Genomic DNA, 26,327 nt, shown 5'->3' with positions numbered 1-26,327 from the left:
TGTAAAACCTGAAGCGTCCCATAAGCGGTAACACAACCTGCAAACAGCTGGCGTTCACAGTAAGATGCAGAGGATGCAAATGATACAGTGGTGTCTCATTCGGCCAGGGCTTAGCAAACTGTGAACTATGTAAACTTGAGAGTGCTTTGAACCCCTGTACGCAGACCTGCAAACTGTAAACTACTTTGCAAGCCCTTTTGGTAGGTTGCCACGTGCTTTGTAAGCTGTGAATTTCTCTGGGAGCGACCTGTGCACCACGAGAACCGGTGCGCCAGGTCAGCTTGCATGGGCCCCAGAGCCCGGCTCTGCGCGGGGCAGGGGCGTGCAGTGCACGGGAGGGCGGGTCGCCGCTCTGTTCCAGGCGCTCAGCCGCAGAGAAGGTCGCAGGCGCCGCGAGAGTCCCCGCCTCTCCAGGACCGAGGCGCTGGGAAGCCGGGCGGGGCTCCGAGGACGCAGGGAAGGCTCAAAGCCCAGGCTCTGCCGCCTCCTGGTGGCTGCGGGCTGCGACGGCGGCCGCGCCCCCAGCACCAGCCCGCGGGAGGAGCACGGCCCGCGCACAGCCACACGCGCACATGCGCTCGCGGGCCGGTCTGCGCCGCTCCTCCCGCGGCTGTGCGGGCTGCTCTCGTCCCTGCACGCGCTGTCCATCCGCAAACGTGCAGCCTGCGCTCGGGGCGGCCGCTTCGCGCGCCAGGGACAGACACGAGCGCGCAGAGAGGCACGCTCTGTTGAGGGCAGCCCGGAGGCCTCGAGGAGGGGCGCGGCGCTGGCCGGGAGGAACGGAGGAGCGGCGGTCTAGGGAGCGGCAGTGCGTGCAAAGGCCCGGCGGTGGAAACCGGCCTCCACGGCGGAAGATGGAGGGCGGCTGCGTCTACCTTGTGCTCCCTGCCCCGAGCCCCAGCTTCTTTTGGCCTCGGCGAGTTACGGGGGTTCCCGCCGTGTCACGAGGAAGCGTGCAGCGCCCGCGGTGAGGTGCACGTCCAGCCCGGCACAGCTCCTGTGGGGTGCCCACCGCTCCGCGCTGCTGCCCGTCATCGCCCCGCCAGGGCCTGGGCCTGGGCCTGCGTGTGTTCCCTGCTCTGTGCAGTATCCAGCCCTCTGGGCGCCTCCGCGTCCTCACGTGGAGGAGCGCGGGTCAGGCGCAGGCCCTGGGAGGTCAGCAGAGCAGCTCCCCAGTCACAGCTGGCCCGCTGTCCCGGGAGCCCGTTCCCTGAGGAGCGGGGTTCACCACTCACAGTCTCACACAACATTTGTCCCACTTTTTTTTTTTTTTTATTAAAACAGCAACAAGGTACCTGCCCCACTGGGGAAAGGAGCGAGATGGGCAGGTCTTTCTGAAAAAAAAAAAGTTTTTTCTTTTTTTTTTTTAAACAACACCAAAGCAAACCCACATTCCCAGTGGAGCTGGTCACTCTCAAGGAGAGTGGGGAACAGCTTCCAGGCACACTCCGAGCAGAGACCTTAGGCCCACCTCTAGAACCCAGTCTGGGCAGAGACAGGTCTCCCCCTGCTGGTGCCCCAGGAAGTGGTAGAAGAGTGAGCAGCTCCAAACCATGCAAGAAAAAAACAGCTAACCCCACAAAGCAAAAGTCAACAGAGGATAAATTAAAAAAAAAAAAAAAGAACAGGTGAGCAGACACCCTTAGAGGTGGCAGGTGGGGACCAGGTGACTGGTGCACCCCTTGGAGGCCCTGCTGGGGTGAAGGCCTCGGAGGCTCAAGGCATCTCCCTTGTGGGAGTCTTTCAGGGATTCACATGGCTCCTCCCCTTACTGTGTCCTCCGCCCTGGGCCGGAGTGTGCAAAGTCCATTGAGTTGAGATATAAAAATATACAACGTGGTGTCATCCAGGGCTGGGCGGAGGCCGTGACCTTGACCACGGGGGCACGGGCTGCCTTCTCTGCAACAGGAAGCAGCACCCAGCAGGCACATCCAGGCCTCTCCAAGTCCAGGGTCTGGGGTGGAGATGCAGGGTCCTCGGAGCAGCAGGGCAGAGGCACTAAGGAGTCGCACACGGGCCCAGCTGGGAGCCCCAGAGGTCTGGTTCTTTGGCACTTGGGGCAAACGGCTGGTTGCAGAGCCGAGTGGGAGCAGCCCCTCAACTCCTCCCAGAACACCCAGGGCCAGGGTGGCAGTAGCTTATGACTGTGGGCATGTACTGCCCCAGCAGAGGGAGCTTTGGGGTTCTGGAGGGCCAGAGTGGGGTCCCAGGCCAGCCCCCTATGAGTCCTCTCCCAGGATCTCCTTCACAAAGGCAGCAATGTCCGTCTTCTTGGTTTTGTGCAAAGTAAAGAAAGGGTGCTCCTGGAAGGAACAGAAGTCACGGTCACGTGTGGGACGACGGGGAGGCACCCCTCCTCCCAAGCCACCTCAGCCCCTATGTGCTCCTCCTGCGTGGGAAACTCCTCCTCACCTTCCTGCAACCCCAGCGCCCTAGGAAGGCCTCCAAGGCTCTCAGGGCGCTGGTGGCTCCTCCTGAACTCCTGTGGCCGGCCTCCAGCCACGCTAACCTTGCTCTTCCAGCACGACCAGGCCTCTGCCCTCAGGGGGCCCTGTGCTTGGAACATTCTCTCCACCCTTCTTTCTATCGGCAAGGACCGATATTCACCCTTCCAGACTCAGTTCTAACGGCCCCTCCTCTAGGAAGCCTTCCCGGATGCCGCCACGGTCCTTCTGCCCCACCGCACCGCCAGTGCACCTCCACAAGTGGTGAGTGACTAAGACCTGACACGCCTGAGTGCAGAGCCAGGAGCGGGCTGAGCTCTGTGCACAAGGAGCACCACCCTCGGCTGCCCAGCCCGAGGAAGCGGGGCCGGGGGAGACGCCGCCCACCCACTCACCATCAGCTCCAGGTAACTCATGCGCTCCGCAGGGTTCTTCCTCAGGCTGGGGGAAAAGAGCGCAGCTGATGCCACGGCACGGAGCAGGTGAGCCCAGGCAAGCTGGACTCCCCGTCCGGCAGCAGGGGACACGTGCTCCAGGAAGGGGCTCCAGGAAGGAGGGGCTGGACCACTGGGGGTCTCCCAAGAGGGAATGGGGATCCACGCATGCAAGCTTGGGGCAAGTTCCTCCCGCCTGGTGGGATCTTTGTTCCCACAGTGATCCAAGGAATTTCCCTGATTTGAACCCTAAGATGCTCTGCCTAACCACCACATACTTGGTACCCTTAATCAGAGGGGACACTTGTCACTGGTCCTGGGGCAGCAAAGGCCCCAGCTAAAAGGGGTCACCTGACCAATGACTTTTGTCTGCTGGGCTGAAAATGTTTTCAGCTTTTCCTATTTTCTAGTAGAAGAAATAAAAGCTATGAATTTTCCTCCAAGTAGCTCTTTGTCCACAATACCAAATAAAGATGTTGCTTTGCACATCTTATTTCCTGTGTACCCTTAAACATGATTAATTTCTATACAGCTCCCACTGGTGTGTTCCTTAGCTTGAGACAAAGATCTAGACACCAATGAGAGCAAACTTGTTTATGTATCTGCATCTCCATAAGCTTTTCTTTCTTTTCCTGTCTACTGGACCCACCCTTTTCTAAAAGGACTGCACTAGAACCGCCCCACAGACCACAGTTTAGTCAGATTTTCCTTATGCTCTATTTCTGTCTTCCACGCTTGGACACCGTGTTGTGAGGCAGGTTATTTACTACAGGAAAAAGGTTGTGATTCAGAAAGAGCTAGCAACTCACCACTGGGCAGTGAAGTCCACAAACTCCGGGGAGAAACGATCCACTGGGAGCTGAGGGGATGGCTCCTCCACCACCTGCTTCAGCTGCTGGAACGGGGTCCCCCAGGACTCATATGGGAATCGCAGAATGGCCATCTCAATCTGTAATGGGGACAGTGGGGTCAGCAGGCTCAGCCCCAAGATGAAACCACACTATGAACCAGAACTTGGAGCTGGAAGTACCTGCGCACCCCGGCCCAGCGCCCAGAGTCAGGTCACAAGGCAGCCCACGGGCCATGTCACTGACCTCCCTCACACATCACAGCAGACCAGGCATGAAAGCCAGGGGCACCAGGACTGGGCACCCCTGACCCAGCTGGAGAGCCAGCTCAGGGGGCACACCCAGCCCAGCTGAGCATCAGTCTTTCAGATAGTTTGAATGTGGAATATTTTACCTAATAAGCCAGGTTACACCTCCACTCCTGGAAACGTTAGGGAGCTGACGGCTGTGGGCACCCTGTGAGGCGCGTCAGCAGCCAGTTAGCCGGGTCTCAGGTCTGTGGTCGCCAAAAGCCACTGCCTTCCCTCGTGTCCTCCCAACGCAGATTGAGCATCTGCTGTCCTTTATTCAGGCTACTGCTTTTGCAGAGGGGCACGGGGAAATGAAATGGCTGTAGTCCAAGCCTCCTGTCTTGCACTGGTGAAGGTGCGTGACACCTGAGGCCCGCGTCTAGTGGCTCCCTCTGCTCTGCTCTGCCCACCCACCAACATGGGAGTCTGTGGCTCCTCTGTAGCCCCCACCCCACACCTCGTGCTGCACCTTCCTCCTCCTCCTCCTCCTCCTCCTCCTGCTCCTCCTCCTCCGTCCCATCGCTCTTGCTCATCTCCTCTTCTTGGACAAGTGGCTGGCACAATCTCACCCTCCTGCTGAGCCTAGACCCCCACCCCACCCCCACCGGCCATATCAAGTCAGCTGGTCTCTATGCCCACTCAGGTTCCGGCTCTATCACTGTCTGGAGTGGGCTGAAATCACCGTCGAATAGACTGGCCAGCCGGTAGCAAATCTGGCTCCCAGTCTGACTGCTGGGATGAAAACACAGGTCAGGTCAGCCCAGGCCCCTCCTGGGACAGCACAAGGCTCCTCAACAACAGGCTGTGATCACTGCAATGAGCAGAAGAGACCTCAGCTCAGACAGATGCCTGGTGCTGGCAACGGGCGCCCAAATAAGCAGGGATTACTGCGTTGGAAAGGGCCTTCCCACGGGCTACGGGCCCTTTTGCAGCCACGGCACAGCATGCCCTTGGCAGCAGCTGACCCACACAGGCCACTGGGGTGGGTGTCACCCTGTGTGCAGAGGAGGAAACCCTGCAGACTCAGGGCGCTGTCCCTTACGGTGCTCACTGATTCCAACATGCAAACGAGAGGCCCCTCCATGGCTGCAAGGGAAAGACCAGCTAGAATTTATAGTCAGAAAAGCAGAAAATCTCCCTAGTCGTGACCTTATAATCCCTTTTTTGGTAATTTTTTTCCAATGAGCTAAAAAAAAAATTAAAATTGCCTCTGGGCACAAAGACGCAGGGTACAGTGTCACCTGTTAGAAGAAACATTTAGAAGTAGCCTCAGGGTCCAGCACCAAGGGCCGCGCTCCCCACAGGCAGCAGTCTCAGGCAGGCAGGCAGCAGTCGGATCCCTGTGGGGCTTCTACAGTGACGCCAACCTGGCCAGTACTTGGCCACTGCACGTTATGGGCCAAGAGCCTTCCCAAGTGTGACCTGTCTGCTGGGGCACCACCTACGCTATGTGCAAGCTCCCAAGGCCAGCGCCCGCCTGCAAGGGCATGCCACACTGCCTTGACAGTCACCCCAGGCTGACCAAGGAGTTCATCAGGAGGCAAGAAACAATTAGAAAAGTAAAGCACCCCTCACTACAGTCAAGTATACGGCTGTAGGGTCTGTTGAAGGAGATGCTGACAAAGGTTTTTACAGCTCAGAGGCATCTGGACCATGTGTAACACTAAGTTGAAAAGGCAAAAATTTTAAATCTTTTTCTTTCACAAAGAAGCAACAGCAGGGAACACACATTGTGGGCATTAGCAAAAAGGAGAAAGAGGGTCTCTAAGGAAAATAAGCTGTCATTTCCCCCACTTTTCCTATTTTACAATAGGGTCTAACCTGTGTCTTATACTGGGGTTCTAGTCCATTTCCTCTGTCCTATGCTGGAGTCTATTCCATTTCCTCTATGCTTCATACTGGGGCTCTAGGATTTCCTGTTTTATAGTGCAGTTCCACTGCATTTGCAGCCTCTGGGGAGAACCTTCCCTGCTCTGGGTGGCTGGTCTCCTGCCAAGCTGCTGCACCTCCAGGGGCGGGGAGCTTTCCCCTCCTGAACTTGGGTGGATCTCATGGTGCTGGACCAATGCAAGGAAGCAGAAGCAAGACTCGGCCCATGCCAGGCCCATCTCTAAAGAGTTTGCAGCTGGGAGCCAGCTGCCACAAAAGCACTCCAGCCATGCCAACATGGCCACACAGAGAGGAGGCCCAAGGGGCCTGAGGTGAGGATGCCATAGGAGGCTGCTCAGAGAAGCCCATACTTATCAGGCCTTCTGGGGAGCTTCTAGTCCAGCCACACCAGATGCAGCAGGAAGACCAGCAAACAGAGCTGACACCTACCCAACCCGGCACCTTTCTGGAGATGAAGGTGGAAAAGCCGCCCAGAGCCTCTGAGTTGGTGAACAGACGCCCTGACTGGGTACCCCCACCTCCCACCACTCTTCCCTGACTATTCATGAGCTGCTTCCTTTAGGGCACAGGAGTAAACAGTGGGGTTGTTCCTGAGTTCTGCGAGTCATTAGCAAACAATCACACCTAAGAACCCCCAATTTATAAACAGTCAGCAATGCAGCAGGTCTGAGGTGCATTGCTGGAAGTGAGGTGGGGGACCTGGTGGGGCTGATGGCTAAGGGGCCTGGCCAGCTATTGGGGGACAGTGCTGGAGCTGGGCTGGGGTCCCCACTAGGGACCAGAGAACCCAAAGGCACTCCAGCGCCTTCTTACCACGGATCTGATTCTGCCTGACAACCCTCTGCCCCCAACACCAACAGGCAAGGGGCCCAAGGCAGAGGGGAGACCCTGGGCCAGGCTCTCTGGGACAGCGAAGGCACATTAGTCCTGAGGACTGGGATGGGGAAGGGGAACTAACGACCACTGCAGTCGATCGAGTCAGCGGGCCTGACCTCGAAGGCAGGCAGCCGCAGTGATGCAGCACCCCTCCCCATGCCCTTGCCCCGGGCGCGCGGAGGCTCGGTGAGGGAACATCCTAACGGTTCCCCTGTCCCTGCGATCTGCCTGCACATGGCTGGGCTTTCTCAAGTAGAGCGTGACTGCACCCTGGAGAAGAGTGGGGTTCCACCAGGCAGTTCTGGAAGGAGCGAGGGGTCATTCCTCCACCTGGAGCTCAGAGGTGCCACAGCCACCCATGTCAGGGTCCCCTTCAGCTCCACAGGCCCAGGGGTGAAAAGTCTCACCTGTCCAAGGAAATGTACCTGGTGCCCACAGGAAACACACTTCCTGCTGGAAAGAAATATCTGCAGAGACTTTACTACCTTGCTTTGGAAATTATTTGCATAGGAACAGCTCGATTTGGCTGTGATTTCTCAACACGCACCAAGAGCTCTGGGGACAAGGCAGTGGTTGCTGTCATAGAGCATGGAGACCTCTCGTGATGCATAAACGAAGGCATCACTGTGCAGCTCCCAGACATTCCCTTACAGACAGAAATTTCCGACAGCACGTTTTTCACCTAAGACTTCGAGGTCAACCATTTTGTAAGACCTAAAGTATTTTCCAGGCTCCCCAAGGTCCTGGCCCAGGCACGGCGCCGCCCAGCCCACCTGACCAGCAAGGACCCAGCCCTGGACGGTACCATGGTGATGCCGAGACTCCAGACGTCGGACTTGACGTTGTAGCCCTTCTGGTTCAGCTCAGGGTTGATTCTCTCCGGCTGCAAGACAGACCCGGGGACGTGAGCTTCTTCACCCCACAACTGAGCACACACTGTGTTCCACCTGCCCTGCTCCTACCTGCTCCATCTGCCCATATGGCAGCAGGAGAAACTGAGGCCAGTGAAGGCCACAGCCCAACTCTGCCCTACAGCCAACACCTGCCCTTCAATGCCTGAGGAACGCTACATCCCAAATGGGGTGCCCTGAGGGGCAGGTAACTGGTACAGAGCCCCTCCGTGGCAGAGGCCCTGTCCCAGGGCCCAGAGGCAGAGCTCTCCCAGCCAAGCAGGCCTGTGCCAGCACAGCCGGACACAGCACCACTCACAGCCATGTAGGGCTTGCAGCCAGCATCCATCGTCTTCGCCACAGAGTCCACCAGGTAGCCGCTGATGCCGAAGTCGCACATCTTCACGTGGCCCTCCCTGTTGATCAGCACGTTGGACGGCTTCACGTCTGCAGGGGCAGAACAGCCTTTCTCAGTCCTGTAGCCCACTCAAGGCCAGAGCCGCACTCCAGCTGGTCCATCTCCTCCCACACCCAAGGCCCTGTGGGGTGATTCCGCCAGGGCCCAAAGATCCCAAAAGGCACCTGAGGCAGTGAGGGGAGCCATGCCACACCCCGGTCACACAGCTGGGGGACAGAGCCAGGACACCCCTCCCCCGGCCTCCACCACAGCGAGGAAGACGTGGTTATGGATACATCGCCAGGGAGCCACCTGTGCCCACCCTTCCCGCTCTGGACACAAGACCCAGGGAGCACAGGTGACAGGCAGGCAGCACTCAGCTAACGCATGGGACAGGTGCTGTGTACAACAGAGTAGGTGACCCATGCAGCAGGGAACCAACAGGCAAAGGCACACACAGGAACCCCGTGTCTCTGTGGAGACCTAAGTGCAGAAATTGTGCAGAAAAGACTGGAAGTTTCCATGCCAAAGTGCAGAGCTCTGTGACCCAGGGGCACAAATCAACAGGTCAAAAGCAGCTCAACCTTCTTCATTTAAAAAAAAAAGGTAGTACGTTAAGCCAGGCATGGGGACACACGCCCATAGCCCCAGCACTCTGTATAGCTGAGGCAGAAAGACTGCAAGTTCAAACCCAGCCTGGGCAACTCACTGAGACCCTGTCTCAAAATAAAAATTAAAAAATCAAAAAGGGCGGGGGATGTGGCTCAGCATGAATGTCCTGGGTTTAATCCCCCACAACACCAAAAATTGGAAAAAAGCAAGAAGCAACATGTCTGAGTGTGTGGACTGGAGCTCAGCAGCAGCAGAATCAATTAAAAGGGCCACAACCGGGGCTGGGGATTTAGCTCAGCGGCACACCACCTGGCTGGCAAGCGCAAGGTCGTGAGTTCGATTCCTGGTACCGGAAGAAAAACAAACCGAAACAAACAAAAAAAGGGCCACAACCTTGAGTCGAGAAGCATGACACCCATGAGAGGCCGCATATTCAAGACCACACCAACTCCCACGGGCACAGGACACCAGACAGGAAAGGGACCCAGAAAGGGCTGAGGGGCACACGCATCTTGGCAGAGGTGGATCCACAGCTGTGAACATCCATCGGACTCAGGGTGGCACGTCTGGTCCTGGGCTTTTACAATATGTCAACTGTCCATCGAGGGGAGATGGTCAGCCATGCCCAGGACACAGGTGGACCCGGTGTGTGCTCCAAGCACCAACAGCTCAGAGCAGATTGGGGCAGAGAGCGGCCTGGCTGGCACTGGGCACCTACTCTACCTCTCCCTGAGCCTTATTCTGCCCAGACTCAGGTGGCTGGCAGCTGGGAACACTCACCTCTGTGGATCACGGACAGCTTGCTGTGCAGGTGCTCCAGGGCCCGCACGATCTGGATAGGGACGGGAAGAGGAGAGACGGGACTACGTTACCGGAGGTGGCATCAACAGTGACAACGCACTGCGGCCCACCCCTCCACACACCCCAGCATCCGCCCTGGAGCCCCGGCCATCTTGGTGCAGACTCACTGGCCTCCTGCCCCTCCCTCACCAGGCTCACAGGACCTGCCCGGGACTCCTGCAGACCACAAGCTGCCACTGCAGAAGGCATCGCCATGGCCTATGGGCTCCCTGGCTCCTCTGCCTCCCTCAGCAGAGCCACCTCCCTGGGGCCTTAGCAGTGAGTTTGAGGCATGCAATGTTTTAAGGTTTCCAGATGCAGTCAGGATTGAGAACGGCAGGTAACCTCATCCCATTTCCCTTTTTCCTTTGGATGCAAGGGTGTCTGTGCAAGCCCAGAGTTGCTGTCTTCATCTAAAAACGTTTAGACTCGAAGAGCATCTCAGCTGGCCTCTCTGCGGGCTGCCTCACAGCACCCTTAGCATGAGGCACTTATACATACTAAGTGCTTTGTTAAAAACTGGTCCCAGTAGCCAGGCGTGGTGGCACACACCTGTAATTCCAGAACTTGGGAGGCTGAGGCAGTAGGATCATTGTGAGTTCAAGACCAGCCTGGGCTACAAAGTGAGCTCAAGGCCAGCTTGAACTGCACAGTGAAACTCTGTCTCAAAAAATACCAAAAAAAAAAAAAAAAAAAACTGGTCCCAGATAGATGCATTTGAAGGCCCGGAGGCAGGGACCTGCCAAACCTGTGGACTCCAGGAGTGCCAGGCCTAAGTCTCCCCAGTGAGAAGGCACTCGTCTTAGGGCAAGGACATACTCCTCTGGGAATACTCACTCTGCCCAAGTCAGTCCTGCTGGCTATGCCCCGCAAATGCCCACCCACCGGCCCAGCCACTTACAGACACAGCAATCTCCCCCAGGATGTCCTCTGGAATTGTCATGTTTTTCTCCAGCACTTTCCGGTAGAACTTGTCCAGGGATGTGTCCATGAGCTCCATGCAGATCCATACATCTCCCTGCAGAGGACACCCAGTGCTCAGCCAGGCCCATAGGCCCAAGCTGATGAAGGACAGACTCACTTCCACCTTTTAGGACAGGATAGTGCCCGCCCACCCGGCACTTCCCACCTGCCTCCCACCTTCTCCAACCTCAGGACCCGCACTGCCTGACCCAGCCAACCTGCCCCAGCCGGCCTGGTCCTTGTCACCTGGCCCACTCTGCCGGCTCCTGGGCTGGCCTACAGGCTCTACCAGCTTAGTTTCCGCTATCTGAACCCTAATTCCACAGCACAGCCAGCAAGCTTGTCCCCCAGGCCGGCTCTGCCCTAGCAGATGGTTCCCTCTCCTGCAGTAACCTGCTCCCTCTTCCTGGCACACCTCTGCACATCCAGGACAGCCTGTGGGAAGGCAGCACCCCAGCCTGGCCTCCCCACCAGCTTGGGCCTGGCTCACAAGAGTGTTCAGTGCCATGTGAGAGGAGGCTCAGACTCTCCAGGTCCTAGAGAGTGAGGCAGGGCAGGGCATCCAGGGACCACCCTGGAACAGCTCTGCGAAGACAGGTAAGTCTCCACTGCAAGCCATGCCAGCCAACCTGACTTCTGTCTCCTCCTCACCCCAGACCCGCATATCACATCACCGGCGCCGGTGCAGGAGCGACCGCTCCGTCCTTCCACTCCCCAGGCACGGCCTCCGCCTCGCCTTCACCTCCTCTCTCCCCTTAACGCCCGGTCCTTGCCAGAGACCTAGAATCCAACCCAGAATCTCACGTCTTCATGGCTGCTCTCTGCCTGGGGCCCAGCTCCAGCCCTCCTGGGTGCTGCCAGGAGGCAGATGGCCACACAAACTACAGCAATCAATGAATACCGGCCCACAACGCATCGTTTCACCTCCATGACAACTTCAGGAAGTGTACACGATCGCCTTTTACAGACAAGGAAACTGAGGCATGGGACAGGGCAGGAAGAGCTGGGAAGCAGAGGTACCAGACAGCCCAGTCCTGGACCTGTGCTCTCTGCAGGTGGGCAGGAAGAAGGTGCTGTGTCTGGTGCCCCTACGTCCCCCAAGTCCTCAGCATCTGGCACACAAGAAGGGCAGAATGACAGCGGCTGCTGGTCCCTGCCCACCCCCACACTTCTCATAGAGAACTCCAGAGAAGCTGACAGGAGCCCCTCTTAATCCCCGAGCCCCTCTTAATCCCCGAACCTCTCTAAAGAGGGCGCCATAGAAGGTGACAGTGTAGAAGCAGTCGACTGTGCGCATGTTGATGTCCAGGTCCATGAGCAGCCGCTTCTGCTCCTGGGAGTTCACGGTGGCCCGGATACGCTGCAGGGAAGGATGAGGCTCAGGGCGTGTGTGCAGGCCAAGCACTCTCACCCTGACAAGGAGGCTGGGACCAAGGCCCAGCCTGCCCCAAAAAGCCCTTCCCCGTCACTCATCACAGCAAGTGAGCAGGCCGCGTGGCAGGAGATCGTCTTGTAGGTGCAACCCTGTGCCTCCCCCAGGCAGCCTTCCAGTCACCTCCCGGCAGGGCAGAGCTGGAGCAGGGTGGGCCTACCTCACCTTCACAGCCATGATGGTGCCACTCTGGGCATGCCGCACCTTCTCCACCACCCCATAAGCTCCACGGCCTAGCTCTGAGATGGTCACCAGGTCATCAGCCTCCACCTCAAAGTTCTGAGGAGACAAAAAAGAGAGAACTTGGTGACTGCCAAGTCAGGAGTTGGCCCTTATCCCTCATCCAGTGGAAAGAACGAAGGACAAGCTGGTCAGGTCTGAGTTCAAAACCTGTGCCAGCCTCCCCCTACCATATAACCTTTGGAAAGTGACACTCTGAACTTCACATTGTCCTCTATAAAAAAGATGCAGCACCAATATCCAAAGGACCCAGGGGAAGCACCCCACCCTGGGGGAAGGAATCATCTGCTTGATTACTATCTACGAGCACCGACTGTGTGCAAGCCCATCTCGGGCACTAGAGACGCAGAGGGAAAGCGAAGGTCTGGCAGCGAAAGGGCTTCTCTCCACTGGAAGAGGCACATATACGGGGCACAAGCAAGTAGACGAGCAGGACCCTGGGCTCCGGCAGTGCCGGGGAGGTATGACTAGCCCAGGAGAGGCCCCAGCGATGCACCAGGAAGGCCCCGGCATGGCCCTCAGTGTCGTGCGGTCCCTGTGTCAGGCTCTCTACACCTGGCGCCCTCCCAAGCACCATGTGCAACGCCGATCCGACACAGGCCAGGTGTGACTCCACAGCTCCGGCAGTCCAGAAGCCTGTGTGATTCACACACTGCTCAGATGACACAGGTGTCAAGGATTCAGGCCCACACTCCGAGGTGCCCGTGGCCCCTGGAGGCAGGCTTGCTACTCCCCTCTAGGACCACAGCCTCCAAGGTGGGGCAAGCTCTTTTCAGAGCCCAGACTGTCCACCACCATGACCACCTCCCACTGGCCCCTTGTCAGATAAATGGGAGGTCCCACCCGCTGCACCTACTCGGTCTCCAATGGTGATGAAAGTCCGGGAGTCCAGGTTCCGGGGGGGTCTGTGGAGAAAGCGCAGCCCATGAGCCTCAGGGAGAACCACTACTCTAAGGGATGGGAAGACCACAGGGCAAGGACAGTCTTGGCCTCAGGACAGCCCCCGGGGCCACCTCACTGCTAAGTACAAGCCAGACGCCAGCATGGCCTTAACAGTCTCCAAGATGAGGATGGGGCACAGGGCAGACGGCAATGCCTGCCGGTTTCCACAGCCGCCCTCCTAGCCCAACACTGCTCGGGGCAGGTAAGGCGCAGGCCGAGCCAGCCCCACCCAACCGGCTGCTGTCTCCTCTAAGCCCCCTCAGGAAGCCTCTTCTGGCTGCGCTGGCGTGAGAAACGGAGGCAGACTCACGTGGGGTTGGGCGCAGGTGGCTTGTACACACAGGATATCCGTAAATCCTTCCTCTTCTTGGATTTTCCTAAAATGGAAAGAAGGGAAGGTGTCTGATCAATCCCTGGGTTCATCCAGGTCCCCGGATGGGATAAAACGGAGGGCAGAGATCACTCAGGCCCCCTGCTCTCGTGGGCCCCCTAGCTGCCTGAAGATGAGCACAGTGAGGGGACTTCAGGTCCCCGGCAGGTGAGCCCACCCAGGCTGGGGTTTCAGGGAAAGGAGGGGCCAGGGCTGGATGCCTACTGTCCTGGCAGCCAGCAGAGGAAGGAGAGGCCACACCCACCTGCCTCCCAGAAGCCATGCTACCGCTGAGTCATCACCACCAGTGCACCTGGTGCCACGGTGTGCCCTGCCCCAGGGCTGGGCTAAGCAGGAGTGACCAGGCCATCCTGCAGCAGAGACGGGGATGGAGATGGAACTTGGGCACCCCCCACAGGCCGCATGGCTGCAGGGAGCAGGGCCAGCTCCAAGTGCTGGGGTTTGTAGGCGCCAGCACTCCTGACCCTGCAGGAGGTCTGTGTCTCTCAGAAATTCTTTCTTAATCCCCAGGACCTCAGAATGTGACCTTATTTGGAGATGAGGTCTTTACAGGGGTAATTAAATTAAATGAGGTCACTAGGGTGGGCCTCAGTATGACTGGTGTCCTTATAAAACAGGAAATTAGGACAGAGACAGGCGGAGAGGGAGGACAAGGTGAAGAGCCACAGGCAGAGATGGCCACCTACAAGCCAGCGCGAGGCCTGGATGGGTGCAACCCACACAGCCTCAAGAGACCAGCTCTGCCCACACCTTACCTCAGACCTCTCGCCTCTAGACTGCGGGAAGCCAGTCTGTGGGCTTCACTAAGCAACCCTCAGACTCACACAGTGCCCTCCACACATACCAGAGCCAACCCCTTCTGGGTGGTGTGGGAGGCAGGCCCAGCTCCCCTCAGGCCCGAGCTGCACTGCCCACCAACTGCGAGCTTCACTCTCCCGGGGTGTCCCTGAAGCCCACCGCATGTGGCTAGAGGCTTGGGGTAGCTGCAGGCCAGGAGCCTCCAGCCAGGGCCACCCCTGGGGCCAGCACCTACACATAGGCCTGAGTCCGGACTCCTCTCGACCTCAGCTTCCCCTCTGAGCAGCATGGGCACTGACTCGTAAAGCCATGGCCACACACGTGTGGGGGTGAGCCACTGGGCCCAGCCCACACGCCTTCTAGGACACGAGGACACCCACATGCCCGGCATCCATGAAGTGAGAGGGTGGACAAGGTGAGCTCTGACCCAGTAGCTCCCTGTGGTCAGGGCCAGGGCCAGCCAGGCTGCCCGCAGAGCTGGCTCCAGCAGGACCTGACTGCCCCAGAGGCTAAAGCCAGTGCCCCTCTCACTCCCCGCACCATGAAGCTGTCCCCGCTGCTGCCCTCCACATGGCACCAGCAGGCCCAGGTCCCACACGCACACCTCAGGCTGGCTGCAGGGGTGGTCAGTGCCCAGCACTGGCTGGCACCAAGAGGATCTGTACTTAAGAAGTGCAGAGCACAGCTGGGTTGGCACATAATGCGGCTTCTGAGTGAGAGCACTCTTTGACAAAGGCACACTGCCACCTTAAAGAATGGGCAAGGCAGGGTCAGGGAAGGCAGAAGCGGCTAGGTGCCCCCAGATCCACCCTCCTGCGGCCTCTGCCAAGGGTACTACGCATTAGTGGGCGGCAAGGCTGAGGCTCAAACACGGCTCCAAGAGGCCACTCGAGGCAGCAGCATGCCAGCCCCCCATGTCCCTTGCAAAGGACCCCTGCCACCTGCTCAGCTCACCCTCAGCACCACCATCACCACCCTGCCCCTGCTGCTGCCAGCCACTCCGGCTACTCGGTCTGAGAACCACCCATGGCCTTTCCACAACCCAACAGGGACCCCATCTCTGGGGCCACCTCTGAACCAGAATGGGATCCAGCCTCAGCCCTGGCACAACACAGCCTCAGAGCTACATTTGTGAGCCAGGCAGGCGGGCCATTTGGACTCCTGAGCATGCCGCGGACCTGGAGGCCTGACAGACAGGCCAGCTGGGGCCCACAATACCCTCCTGCAGAGAGCTCTTGTGTGGTGGAGGGATAGGCCTGACCTCACACTGAACAGGAAGCGGGAAGCCAGCCTGGGGACCCAGAGGCTCCGAGGGTTCCCCTGGGCTGAGACATGCTACAGGATCAGGACAAAGCAGAGAAGTCAGAGCGTGCAGGGCTGTCAGCTCCTGAGGACCATCTGCCTGCCTCTGGGTCACCATCACCAGGCGTGCTCAGGGGATCCTGACAGGGACTATGGCCCGAGGGCTGCACTGCCGCTGCAGTAAGGCAGCTCTGAAACCAGGCTGGGCTGCCCCTAGCACCTCAGGCTCCCTCTCTGCAAGGCAGACCTAGGCAGAAATGTCACCCACCCACCCCACCTGGAGGTCAGAGGACTAAGCAAGGGCACATCTGTGAGGTGCCTGGCACACAGGAGGTGGCCCTATTGATGGCCCTTAAAGGATCACCATGGTTACTACCAGAAAAAAGTCCACCCTAAATAATAAGAATTATAGGTGGTTTTTACTGACTTTATCCAACTATAAAATACCTTGTGATAAAAAGTAAAACTCTGCTTGGGGCCTCAGAGCCTTGAGCTTGACCCCAGCCCCTTACAGACCTGGCCTCCTCTGGGGGGTTCTCAGCTGAACCCGCATCCCAGGCTGCCTCTGGCTCTGGCCTGCCACCCACCTTACACTGCAGACTCAGGGACACTGCAAGATGCCCCCGCACCAGGACTCAGCTTCCCCACCTGTCAGGGCATGTCCTCGTCCACAGCAAGGCTGGTGCTAAGGCCCACCCCTCCTCCCAGGCTGGGCAGCACACGGCCTGGCCTTGCCACCTGTCCTGCAGGGACACCAGCATGCGTCAGGAGTGACCTGGGCCCTGTGGTACACCCACACCAGCTGTCGTAGGCAGTGGGTGAGATCACCATGGAGACAGCCCAGAAACAAGCCTCAGGCCGCCACTGCCGTGATCTGCCATCAACGTCAGGGCCCAGACGGCCAGGCAGGCTACCCAGGTGCAGCCTGAGGGGGTGACCGTCGTCACAACAAACACAGGCTCTCGGGCCACTGCTGGCCAAGCCCGACAGGCCCACCAGCCTCAACTCACAGGGCCTGTGCGTGTGCCCAGTGCCAGGTCTGCATCCTCGGGCCACACCAGCCCCACAGCACCCCTGACAGGGAGTGAGGAAACCAAGGCCAAGAAGAATTCGGCAGCTGACTTGAGGTCACACCCCCAGCCGACACCAAACTCCTGCCACGTCTCCTCCCACCAGCCCCTCACTCACGGCCGAGCCACTGCTCCCCGAGCCACCCCTCAAATGAGTCTGTTTTCTCAGCACCGTGCATATGCCAGGCAAATGCTCCACCACGGAACTACACCCCAGCCCTTTCTTTCATTTTTATTTTGAGATAGTATTTCACTAAGTTACCCAGGCTGGCCTCGGACTTGCAATCCTCCTACCTCAGCCTCCCAAGTAGCTGGGATTACAGACGTGCACCACAGCTTAAATGAGCCATCTTCCTTTCTACTACAGTACCTTTGCACACACTATTCCCTCTGTCCAGAATCCCCGTGGCTGAAACCCTATACAAGCTGGGCCATAGTCCTGCCAGTCATCTATTCAGAGAGGCTCCCTGGCCACTCCAGCAAGGCTCCCCTGTCACTGACTCTCCCTAAATCCTACTGGCCTCTCTCCTGCCACTTTTCACCACTCATCGTTCTGCAGTTATACCTCAGAGAAGCCACTCGCGAGCCAAACAGCCTGGGTTCAACTGTGATTCTGCCACTACCTAGCTGTGTGGCCTCAGGCAAGTGCGTGAACCTCTCTGGGCACCAGGGCCCAGCATGGTGATAACAGACTGGCCTCCAGGGTTATCAGTGCCGTGCCTTGGCAATGTCTGACTTAAGAAGATTAGACAGGGCTGCCTAGACGCCCACAGCTGAGACTGCACCAACTCCACCCTAGGAGAGCTCTCTGTAGCTCCATGAGGGAAGGGTTTGCACAGGCCTGCAGCGCTGAGTGGGTCTGAGAGGAGAGACCCACGCTGGCAGGCACAAGGCGGGCGTGCAGGGGTTGTGGGTGTGAGGGTAGGTCTGACATCCCACTGTCAGCAGAGGCAGCCTTGGAGCAAGCTGCTCGCAGAGGAGCCGCGCACCAGTCCCACACAGCCCATCCCGAGGTCCCCAAGACCAAGGCAACACCTGTGGGTATTTCAGGTCTTTCTCACGGGCCCTGATTCTGTGAGAGACTTCCTGGCCCTGAGTGTCCATGCTCATGACACTCTCCCTGGGACCCAGGTGACCTCAGAGAAGTCCCCAAAGAGCCAAGCATGCTCAGGAACCAGGGGAAGGCCTGGAAGGGGCCCTGTCCTGGGGCTCTGGAAAGGAACTCTGGCCCAGAGGGGGAAAGGGTTCTCTTACTTAGCACCGACTACCCGTCACGTGGGCCCTGCCCCATCCGGCCTCACGACCCCTGCACCAGCACCTCCACAGGTGAGCAGCAAGCCAGGGCTGAGGGAGAGCGGCTTGAGACTTCTGATCCTGGCCCTGCCCTCCCTGCCTAGCACATGCGGCCACCGGGCCAAGCCTGCCTCTGAGCCCTGGGTACCTCCAGGCCTCACGGTTCGCTGCTAGGGCTCCGCACCACCCGCCTCAGCAGCCGTGCTCCTTCTCCATGGCCAGCAGGCAAGCCGGCTGCCCTCTGGGATCAGCCCCACGCCAGGCACTGTGGCATGGTCCAACACTCCTGGCTGCCACAGCCGGGGGCGGGGGGCACAGGCACCTGGCAGGCAAAGGCTGGGGTGCTGCTCAACAAGTCCCAGCACGCACAGGCCCCACCACAGAGCAGCGGCCCCTCAGCCAGAGTGACCACGCAGCGGGCGAGCGCACCAGCAACACCCAGGACACGGAGGCAAGGCGCGGCTGTGGGAAGGAGTGCCAGGGAACAAAGCGCAGAACAGCGGGTGCGGAGGAGGGCAGGGGCTGGGTGGGCAAGTGGCAGGCAGGCCAGCTCAGGGGACTGCAGGCCGACGGTTCTCAGGTCAAATGCCACCCGCTTCCCCACGAGCACACCTCCTGGGCTGGGCCTTCGTCCCAGGGGCCATCAACATGCCATCCCTTCACCAAAGCTGTGCCTGCAGAGGCCCAGCCCTGCAGCACAGCTCCCGCTCACACCCCGTGGGCAGCTACTCCAAGCCAGGCCTGGGCCTTTTACTGGCTGACAGCAGTGTCCTCAGCTACCCAGCTACCTTCGATGATGTCCAAACCCTGCCAGCGACACCCAAGGCCCCTCACGGCTCTGCTCCAGGGAGCCTGGCCTACTACTTTATGCCCATTGGCCCATCATTTCCTCAGGAAAAGCTGGTGCCACAAACAGTGATGGAGGTGTCCAGACACAGTCACACAGGGTGGGCACTATACAACTTGCAATACATTTTATTTGGCTCTTTCAGTAACCCTATACAGCAGAAACTAACATGATCTCCACCGTACAGATGAGGAAACTGAGGCCCAGGGTTTACAAAATCCAAAGCCTGGCACAGGGGATCAGGGAGCCCTGGGCATACACCAGGAGGTGTCTCCCAGGTAGTAAGTGCCGAAAGCAGTTTGTGAAAGAAAACAAACCCTTATCCCTATGCAAAATACTCCACAAAGAAGCAAGAAACTGTCCTTTTGTCCCTTTGAGATTTCTGACCCTGTGTGACATCAGCTACTCAAGTGTGTGCTATTTAAACAAAATAAATAAGAAAGAAATGTTTAAGCCGCAGGTCCTGGCACCAGCAGGGTTCTGGCCCCAAGTCCTCATTTACAAAGGGTAGCCGGGCCCACCTCTTGTGACAGGGCACCCAGCAGAAGGCTGCTTAAAAATGCAGTGTTGTCAGGAATCCAGCACAGACGCTAAGACCAGAGCCCCAGGACTCCCCTGACTTGACACACGGGGCAGAGGCAGCCCAGGGCCACACCCCTGCCTTGCCCACCACCCCCCAGACAGCGCCACAACATCTGTCCCAAGCCACTCTGGCAGACACCGGCTGACGGGAGCCCTGCGCTGCTGTGTAACCAGGCGCAAGGCACCCTTCCCGCTGAGCCTGCTTCGTCCTTTGAGGTTCTACACACAGGTACAGGGGCCACGGTCTGCAGGAGAGGATGAGCCATTCCCAGGGGCTGTTCAGACACAACCACGTTCCCAGGACACGCTGCCGGCCGGGCCAAGTCACCCCACACACACTCCACGTGTCAGTTCGCTCCTTTCCACATCGGGGTGATGGCCGCACCACACTGCTGCGTAACGAGGGCCAAATAAAACTGTGCATATAAAATACCTGGACAGACGCTTCTGGTCAAACAGATACTGGAAAATGGGAAGAGAATGTTCCAGTGAGAAGGGGAACGAGACGAGGGAGGCAGAAAGGAAAGAAGAGTCAAGAAGAAAGAGAATAGAGGAAGAAAACAGGCACAAAGCTTTTGTAAATAAGGGGGGGGGCTGAAGGGAGGGGAGGGGAAAGGAAAAAAAGCAGCAAGATATATCACGTACAGGTACAAACTCCCTATAACAAATGTTATCATTATGTATATCCAAAATGTACCAATTAAAAAAAAGAAGAAAGAAATGTAAAAACTTGCTACCTTAAAAAAAGGGTCTGGTCAATGACCACCTTGGCCCTGGCCTGACTGTGGGACAGGCCCCAGTGCTCCCGGCACTGGCACTCCGTCAAGAGACCGGGACTGGCAAGGGGACGGGGGCCTCCACCAGCGGCACGGACCCTTTCCAGGACCCTGTGAAGGCCTCGTGCTCAAGCTACAGACAAGACCCCCGAGGACTCTCCCCAGCACAAGGACAGCGGCCAGGCCACTCGGGTACCCAAGCTGCTGTTCGCACAGATGAGTCTGTAAATCCACTCTCCCCGACTCCCGCTCTCTCTGCTCTTTTTTTTTTTTAACTGCAGTGTTGGGGACGCAACCCAGGGCCTTGCAGTGCTCGGCAAGCTCTCTACCACTGAGCTGTGCACCCCAGCCCCTACTTTTATTCTCATTACTGCTTAGCAAAACCTTACAAATCATGGGATGGGGAAAGAGACCTAAAAAAAGTATTCTTGGGGATAAAAACACCAAAACATGGCTGCAGTTCAAGCAAGCCGCAGGCACACACAGGCGGGGCTTCAGGAGGTGACTGGCTTCCGGGGGCTCCCAGCTGATGGCCGTTAGGAGGCAGGGCCTGGTCCAAAAAAGCCCAGTCCCCGGAGGAGCACCCGGGAAGGGCTCAGCTCCCTTACTGGCTCCTTCCTTCGCGGTCGCTCTTGGCTGCCACGAGGTGAGCCGCGTTTCCTCCACTATGCCCCTCTGCCACGCCAGCCTGCCTGGGAGCCAGCGGACGATGGCCTGAAAACCACAAGCCAAAATAAACCCATCTTACTTTGTGTTGCGTATTTTGTCCCAGTGATGAGAGTGACAGTGTCCCTGGACTTGACAGATCTCCTTGCTTCTCACCCTTAACAGCAGCCCCAAGAGGTGGCTGCTTCTTATCTCTTTCCTTCAGAGGAAGACACTGAGGCTGGGGAAGTCAGCAAGGGGTCAAGGGAGAGCCGGGTCTGCAGCTGGTCCTGTCACCTGAAAGTCCCCACAGGTCACCTGGGTGGGGTGGGCAGTGCCAGCAGCAGGTGGCCATCAGGTCCACTGGAAGGCCAAGCCAAGTCACAGACTGGGAAAAGGCAAGGCAAGGACTCTCCAGCCTCACACCAGAGCAGGCGGGGACAGGCCTCCAGCCACACTAAGCGGCACCAGCCCCTACAAAGCACCCACTTACTGGGTGCCAGCCATGGTCCTCGGCCCCCATTCGCCTCCTGACTAACCGAACCTTCCACTGACATTCCAGGCACTATGCAGCCCTGACCCAAGGAGCCTGCTCTGTCGCTCCACATCTGCGGGCTCATCTACCCCTCAGGACGAGCCTGCAACGCTGGTGACACTGGCACACTGACGCAGGGGAGGGAAGTCCGTCTCACAGGCTGGGCACTGACCCATCTGGGGGCCCAGTGGGAAGAATTCACTTAACACAACCACACTGAGCCTGGGCTGGGCCCATACTCGGCACCCCAGTGACTGACACACTGAACCCTCAGGACAGCCCTGCAGTTTGGGTTCCAGGACCATCTCCTCTTGCAGGTGAAGAAACTGAGGCCACACAGCCTGACTGGAGGGCAGAGCTACACTGCAGACCTCAGCATGGACGCCAGCCTGGGCTTTCCACGGGACAGTGAGCCAAGCAGCACATGCACAGTGAAGTTCAATTTTTAAAGTAATAAAGGAAAACAAACAACAGCTAACACAAAACTTAGGACAGCCATGGAGGAGGAGGATGGGACAGGCAGACCCACAGCCTGAGAGCCACAGTCATGGTGGATTCCCATAGCTGAGAAGTGTGTACACTGAATTCATTTAACCTTTAAAAAAAAGACAGAGGTGCGTTCTGTGTATCTTTTGGTGTCTGTGAATACATTTACAACTTAAATGTACAATCATACTTAAATACAACAAGCGCCTGCCTGGCAAGCGCAAGGTCCTGAGTTCAATCCCCAGTACCACAAAAAAAAAAAAAAAAACTAAATACGATTACAATTTTAAGATGAGGGAGGATGGCAGGCTCACCAATAGGAATGGGACATGACAAGAAGGGGTTACAAAGCAGGACACAGGCCTGGCCACAGGCTCATATATAGCAGAAGAATCCAGCCAAGCTACCTGGGGAAGGAGACCAGCTAGGAAGGGAGAAGGCAGGACAGGCCCTGGAAGGCTAGCTCAGCCATGACACTCCAGAGAGGAATCCACAAGAACAGGAAGAGAGTGCGAGGGGCCTGGCCTGGGAGTGGGAACACAGTGGCCGCCCTCAGGCTAGATGGGACCCAGCCGTGGCGCCTGTGAGGCCTACAGGGGTCAGCAGGTTGCTGCTCCCTCTGCCCAGCCCTGGCTTGAGCTGCATCTTTTCCAGGCCACTGGCAGGGAGGAAACATCTACAGGAACCACTGGGCAAGTAGTGTGACTGCAGTGGGTGACACCAGGGGCATGGAGCAGGGAAGGCGCAAGAATGTCAGGTCACACGTTCCTCCTGCCCTTGTGCCACAGGCCTGCACCAGGCCTGGCACTGAGGAAGTCCCACACCTGAGGGGCTGGCCCGGGAGGCCGAGTCTGATTCCCGTCCTACACCCCTCACACTCATCTTTTTAACACTGGATGCCAAAGTGAGGGGTGGGGGAGGTGGGGTGCAAGGCTCTGGAGGACCACAGGGGTAAGCGGGCCTGAAGCCTGAAAAACTCTACCCAGCATTAAAGGATGCTATGGCGAGAAAACCATGTCACGAAGCCGACAAAGACGTCATCCGAAGAGCCAGGCCTGTTCATTCACCCCCAGCGATGAGCGGCAGCCACAACCAAAACAGTAACAAAATAATAACAGATGCCATTCGCTTGACGAGCACTATCTCTGATGTCACCACCACCCTGAAGGAAGGGTGTTTACCCAACTGCCCAGAAGAGGAGTCTGAGGGTCAGAGAGGGCACATTATACTTGGCCAGCTGAGGAAGCAGAGGAGCCAGCATTCAAACCCAGGCCTATCCCACCAGAGCCAAGGCTGCACCGCCACTTCCTGCCCTGATGAGGGATCTCTCCACCCGGTTCCTGGCCACACAAGCAGGATTGCTGTGGCCAGTACCTGATCCTCAGCCACTGTAGAATAAGGCTGCCTGTGTCCACACAGAATGCACAGTTCCTTTCCATTCTGCAGATGAAGAAACTGAGGCTTCTTCTCTGAAAGCTGGGCCACGCCCAGGAGACTGAAACATTCAGAGTGCAGAGATATGCCAGATGCAACTTGTCTGATATCACACTGCAAAAGCAGCCCAGCTGGGCTCTGACCCCAAGCAGTGAGGCTTCCGAGCCTGAGCTCTTAACCTCTCCACATCGCTGGCCTCCAGGAGCTAGGGCCAAGTCCCGCCTGGGCTGAGCCGGCTGACCCTGTACTGCCTCTGCTCCTGGCCACCCCAGAGCCCCCAGCTGCACATCCGAGCCTGAGGAGTCCCCTGGGCCAAGGGCAGTAAACCGCCGCCACCTGCTCCTGCGTGGTGAGCAGGAGCAGGCAGGGCCTCCCGCCTAACAGAGGAAGTTCCGGGCCGACACAGGAGGCCTGCTCCGGGGTTCCAGCCCCGCCTGGGTTGAGGACAGGCTGCTTCCAGTGCCCGTCCTGCAGGAACAGGACATAAAGCCCCTCTCAGCCACCAGGCCGAGGGGCATTGCCCCTTTAAGCTGTCGGTAGCCGGATGGCATGCCCGGTGGGTGAGTCAGCACCCAGTGCCCGCTGACTCACCCACCGGAAGCCTGGCAGCCCCAGCCCGCTCCCCACATGGCTGGCTGAGAACTTTGCTCCCTTCAGGGCCTGAGCCACAGGCTGGCTGATAGAGAGTTTCCTGTGCGTCACACCAGGGGTGGGGGGAAGCCCCGGAGGTGCCACCCTCCAATCTTTCTGATGGCCGGGACAGGAGGGGGCCTGCAACCACAGCAGGAGGGCCAGGCTGAGACCGTACTCCCTGCAGCTTTACCGGACAGCCAGAGCAGCCACGCTAAGATCACCGTGCAGTGCCCCGCAGCGGCACTCCCAGGCAGCAGGCGCAGCAACATGACACAAGGACAAATGTGGCTTGCAGAATGGGACCCTGCTGATCACATGTGCCCCTGCACACTGGCCCCAGCACCAGCTGCCCTTGGCCTCTGATCCCAGCCAGAGATGGTGTGTGAGGGCCGAGGCCGAAGAAGCAGAGCTGCACGGCCTGCAGGTCTCATGCACTCAGGGAAAACTCCCAGGCCAGACAGAGGGGACAGGTTAGGCGCCTGCTGCCAGGCAGGAAGCTCAAAGGTACAGCTCCGGTAAGGTCAAGTGCCAGCCACTCCCTGCTTTGTTCAAATTCCTTTGAGAAGGTGGAAAAGAGCTCCAACCCGGGGCTCAGTGCCCAGGACAGGGAGGAACTGGCGAGGACCCCTGCTCTGTACAGTCAGTTCAGCCACTCCCCGCGAGGCCTCAGTTTTCCAACGGATGGGACTGCTGTGAGTATGCAGTATGCCAGCTACCCGGGTCTGTGCACACCAGAGGCAGCACTTCTGCCTTGGTGCACCCTCCAGGCTCGGCTGCCCTTGGAGACACCACAGGGCACGGCTGGGATACAGGGAAGGGATGGGCGTCCTACAGCTCAGCTCAAGCATCCAGTGCAGGAAGGGGACAAGGGACCAGATGCTGAGGGCCTGCCCCTACTTGTCACAGCCACGTGGTCCTGTCCAGGACACAGTGGCCCTGAGCCGCAGTCCTCCTTACCTGTCAGTGGGCTATGAGGAACAAATGGACACGGCACCTGAAAAAACTTGACATGTGGTGTCTGCGGCTCCCCCACACACGCTTCTCCAGGCCCCAAAGAGGCTGCCAGGTCCCACATCCGATCCACCCAACAGCATCTGCTACCCGGCTCCACAAGCGGCAAATTCACCCTGACTCTCTCTGCAGAGAGGCCCTGGGAGGGCAATGCCAGGCCTCAAGTCACACAGCACACAGGGGTTCGCGGCATCCCCCAACCTCCACAGCACCTTTCCATCACACCATGAGCCCCTTTCCCTTCACCATCCACAACTGCAACTGTTGTTCTGGCGGGGGTCTCCTGCCTGGAAGACATGACATGCCTCAACAACAAACACTGCTCCCAACCCTTCCTTAGCACTCCCAAGCCAAGTGTCCGATTTCCCGGTTCCCAAGCTCCACGAGGCCTGGGGATGGCAAGTCCCTCCCCGCCACCTCCCCAGCGAGTGCCTCCGCAGTTACTCACAGCGGTTAGGCAATGGTCAGGGATCCAGCCTCCCACTTATGTAAGACATAATTACCCTGCCCACCCAGCTCAGCCCACAGCCACCACAGCCACCAGCAGCAGGGGCCAGGAAGGGCCCACAACTTCCCCAGGACCCCCGGGGGTTCCCCAGGTCTGAGCCCCTCCAAGGAAGAGGAAGAGGAGATAACCCTTGCTGAGGAGCCCTCTAAGTGCCTGCCGGTTCCTTCCGCCCTCTGCAGCTGCAGTCCAGAGGCAAGGCCCTGACCTCACACGGCTGAGGCCTTTCCAGCAAGAAAAATAGCAACAAAAACAAGATTTGCAGTGGTAGCCCCTTTCTGAGCACCTACTGTGTGCTAGGTGCATGCCGAGCTCTTTACCACCTCACCCACACTTGCTCAAAGCGTTTCTGCAGTCACGATCTCATGTCATATTCCTGATACTCGCTGTGCAGACACGGAAACTGAGGCCCAGAGACACGACGAGGCTGCCAGGAGGAGGCAGCAGCAGGCTGAGGGAGCCGAGGCGGCCCATTCATTGCGGCTATGTCCGGTTTGGAACTCTCACAGCCCAGCCTACCGAGACTCCAACTTGCCAGAAACATCCTTTCCTCTTCCTGAAAAAAATCCCCCTTTTGCCCTCCAAGTCTCATCCTCCCCCCTCCGCGTGACAAATCCTGCTGCGGCGGCTGCCCCAGCGCCACCGCCACCTCACAAAAATTTCCAGGAAGGCCAGCTACTCGGAGAAGACAAGAGCAACCCCCCGCACAGCCAGCACCCCGTTCTGGCGCCAGCCAGGCCCTGGGCAGCAGGCGCAGGCTGGGGGCACCCGCGGCACTGCAGGGGAAGCTCGCAGCCCAAGTCGGGAGGAACCCCAGAGGGGCGCAGTGCCAGCGAAGGGTGGGCGGCCGAGCGACCGCCGAGACGGGGCTGCGGGGCCGGGAGCGGGCCGGGGTGCAGGGCGGGCCCCCGGCTGGAGAGA

General features: G+C 58.4%; 1 protein-coding gene across 3 annotated transcripts; it reads right to left on the bottom strand.

Annotated features, from left to right (window-relative positions):
- Window positions 1-1,249: 1,249 nt before the first annotated feature.
- Window positions 1,250-25,727, bottom strand: Map2k3 (mitogen-activated protein kinase kinase 3). Of its 3 annotated transcripts, none has more exons than XM_005413991.2 (12): window positions 25,697-25,727; window positions 13,409-13,475; window positions 13,013-13,061; window positions 12,082-12,195; window positions 11,725-11,844; window positions 10,423-10,539; window positions 9,462-9,513; window positions 7,992-8,119; window positions 7,588-7,665; window positions 3,688-3,827; window positions 2,840-2,885; window positions 1,250-2,303 (listed from the first exon to the last, which is right to left on the bottom strand). In XM_005413991.2, exons 1-12 carry the CDS (start codon window positions 25,710-25,712, stop codon window positions 2,220-2,222), a joined length of 1,011 nt encoding a protein of 336 aa, XP_005414048.1. In that variant the 5' UTR covers window positions 25,713-25,727; the 3' UTR covers window positions 1,250-2,219. The 3 variants fall into 3 exon arrangements, with proteins under 3 accessions (XP_005414048.1, XP_013365091.1, XP_005414047.1); XM_013509637.1 differs by lacking the exon at window positions 25,697-25,727 and adding an exon at window positions 24,848-24,980; XM_005413990.2 differs by lacking the exon at window positions 25,697-25,727 and adding an exon at window positions 24,081-24,174.
- Between the last annotated feature and the right edge of the window lie 600 nt (window positions 25,728-26,327).

This window comes from Chinchilla lanigera, unplaced genomic scaffold, assembly GCF_000276665.1.
Source record: "Chinchilla lanigera isolate Chin_1 unplaced genomic scaffold, ChiLan1.0 scaffold00176, whole genome shotgun sequence".
Lineage (NCBI taxonomy): Eukaryota > Metazoa > Chordata > Mammalia > Rodentia > Chinchillidae > Chinchilla > Chinchilla lanigera.
The sequence above is the reverse complement of the archived record's forward strand: the minus strand, read 5'-3'. Positions and strand labels throughout refer to the sequence as shown.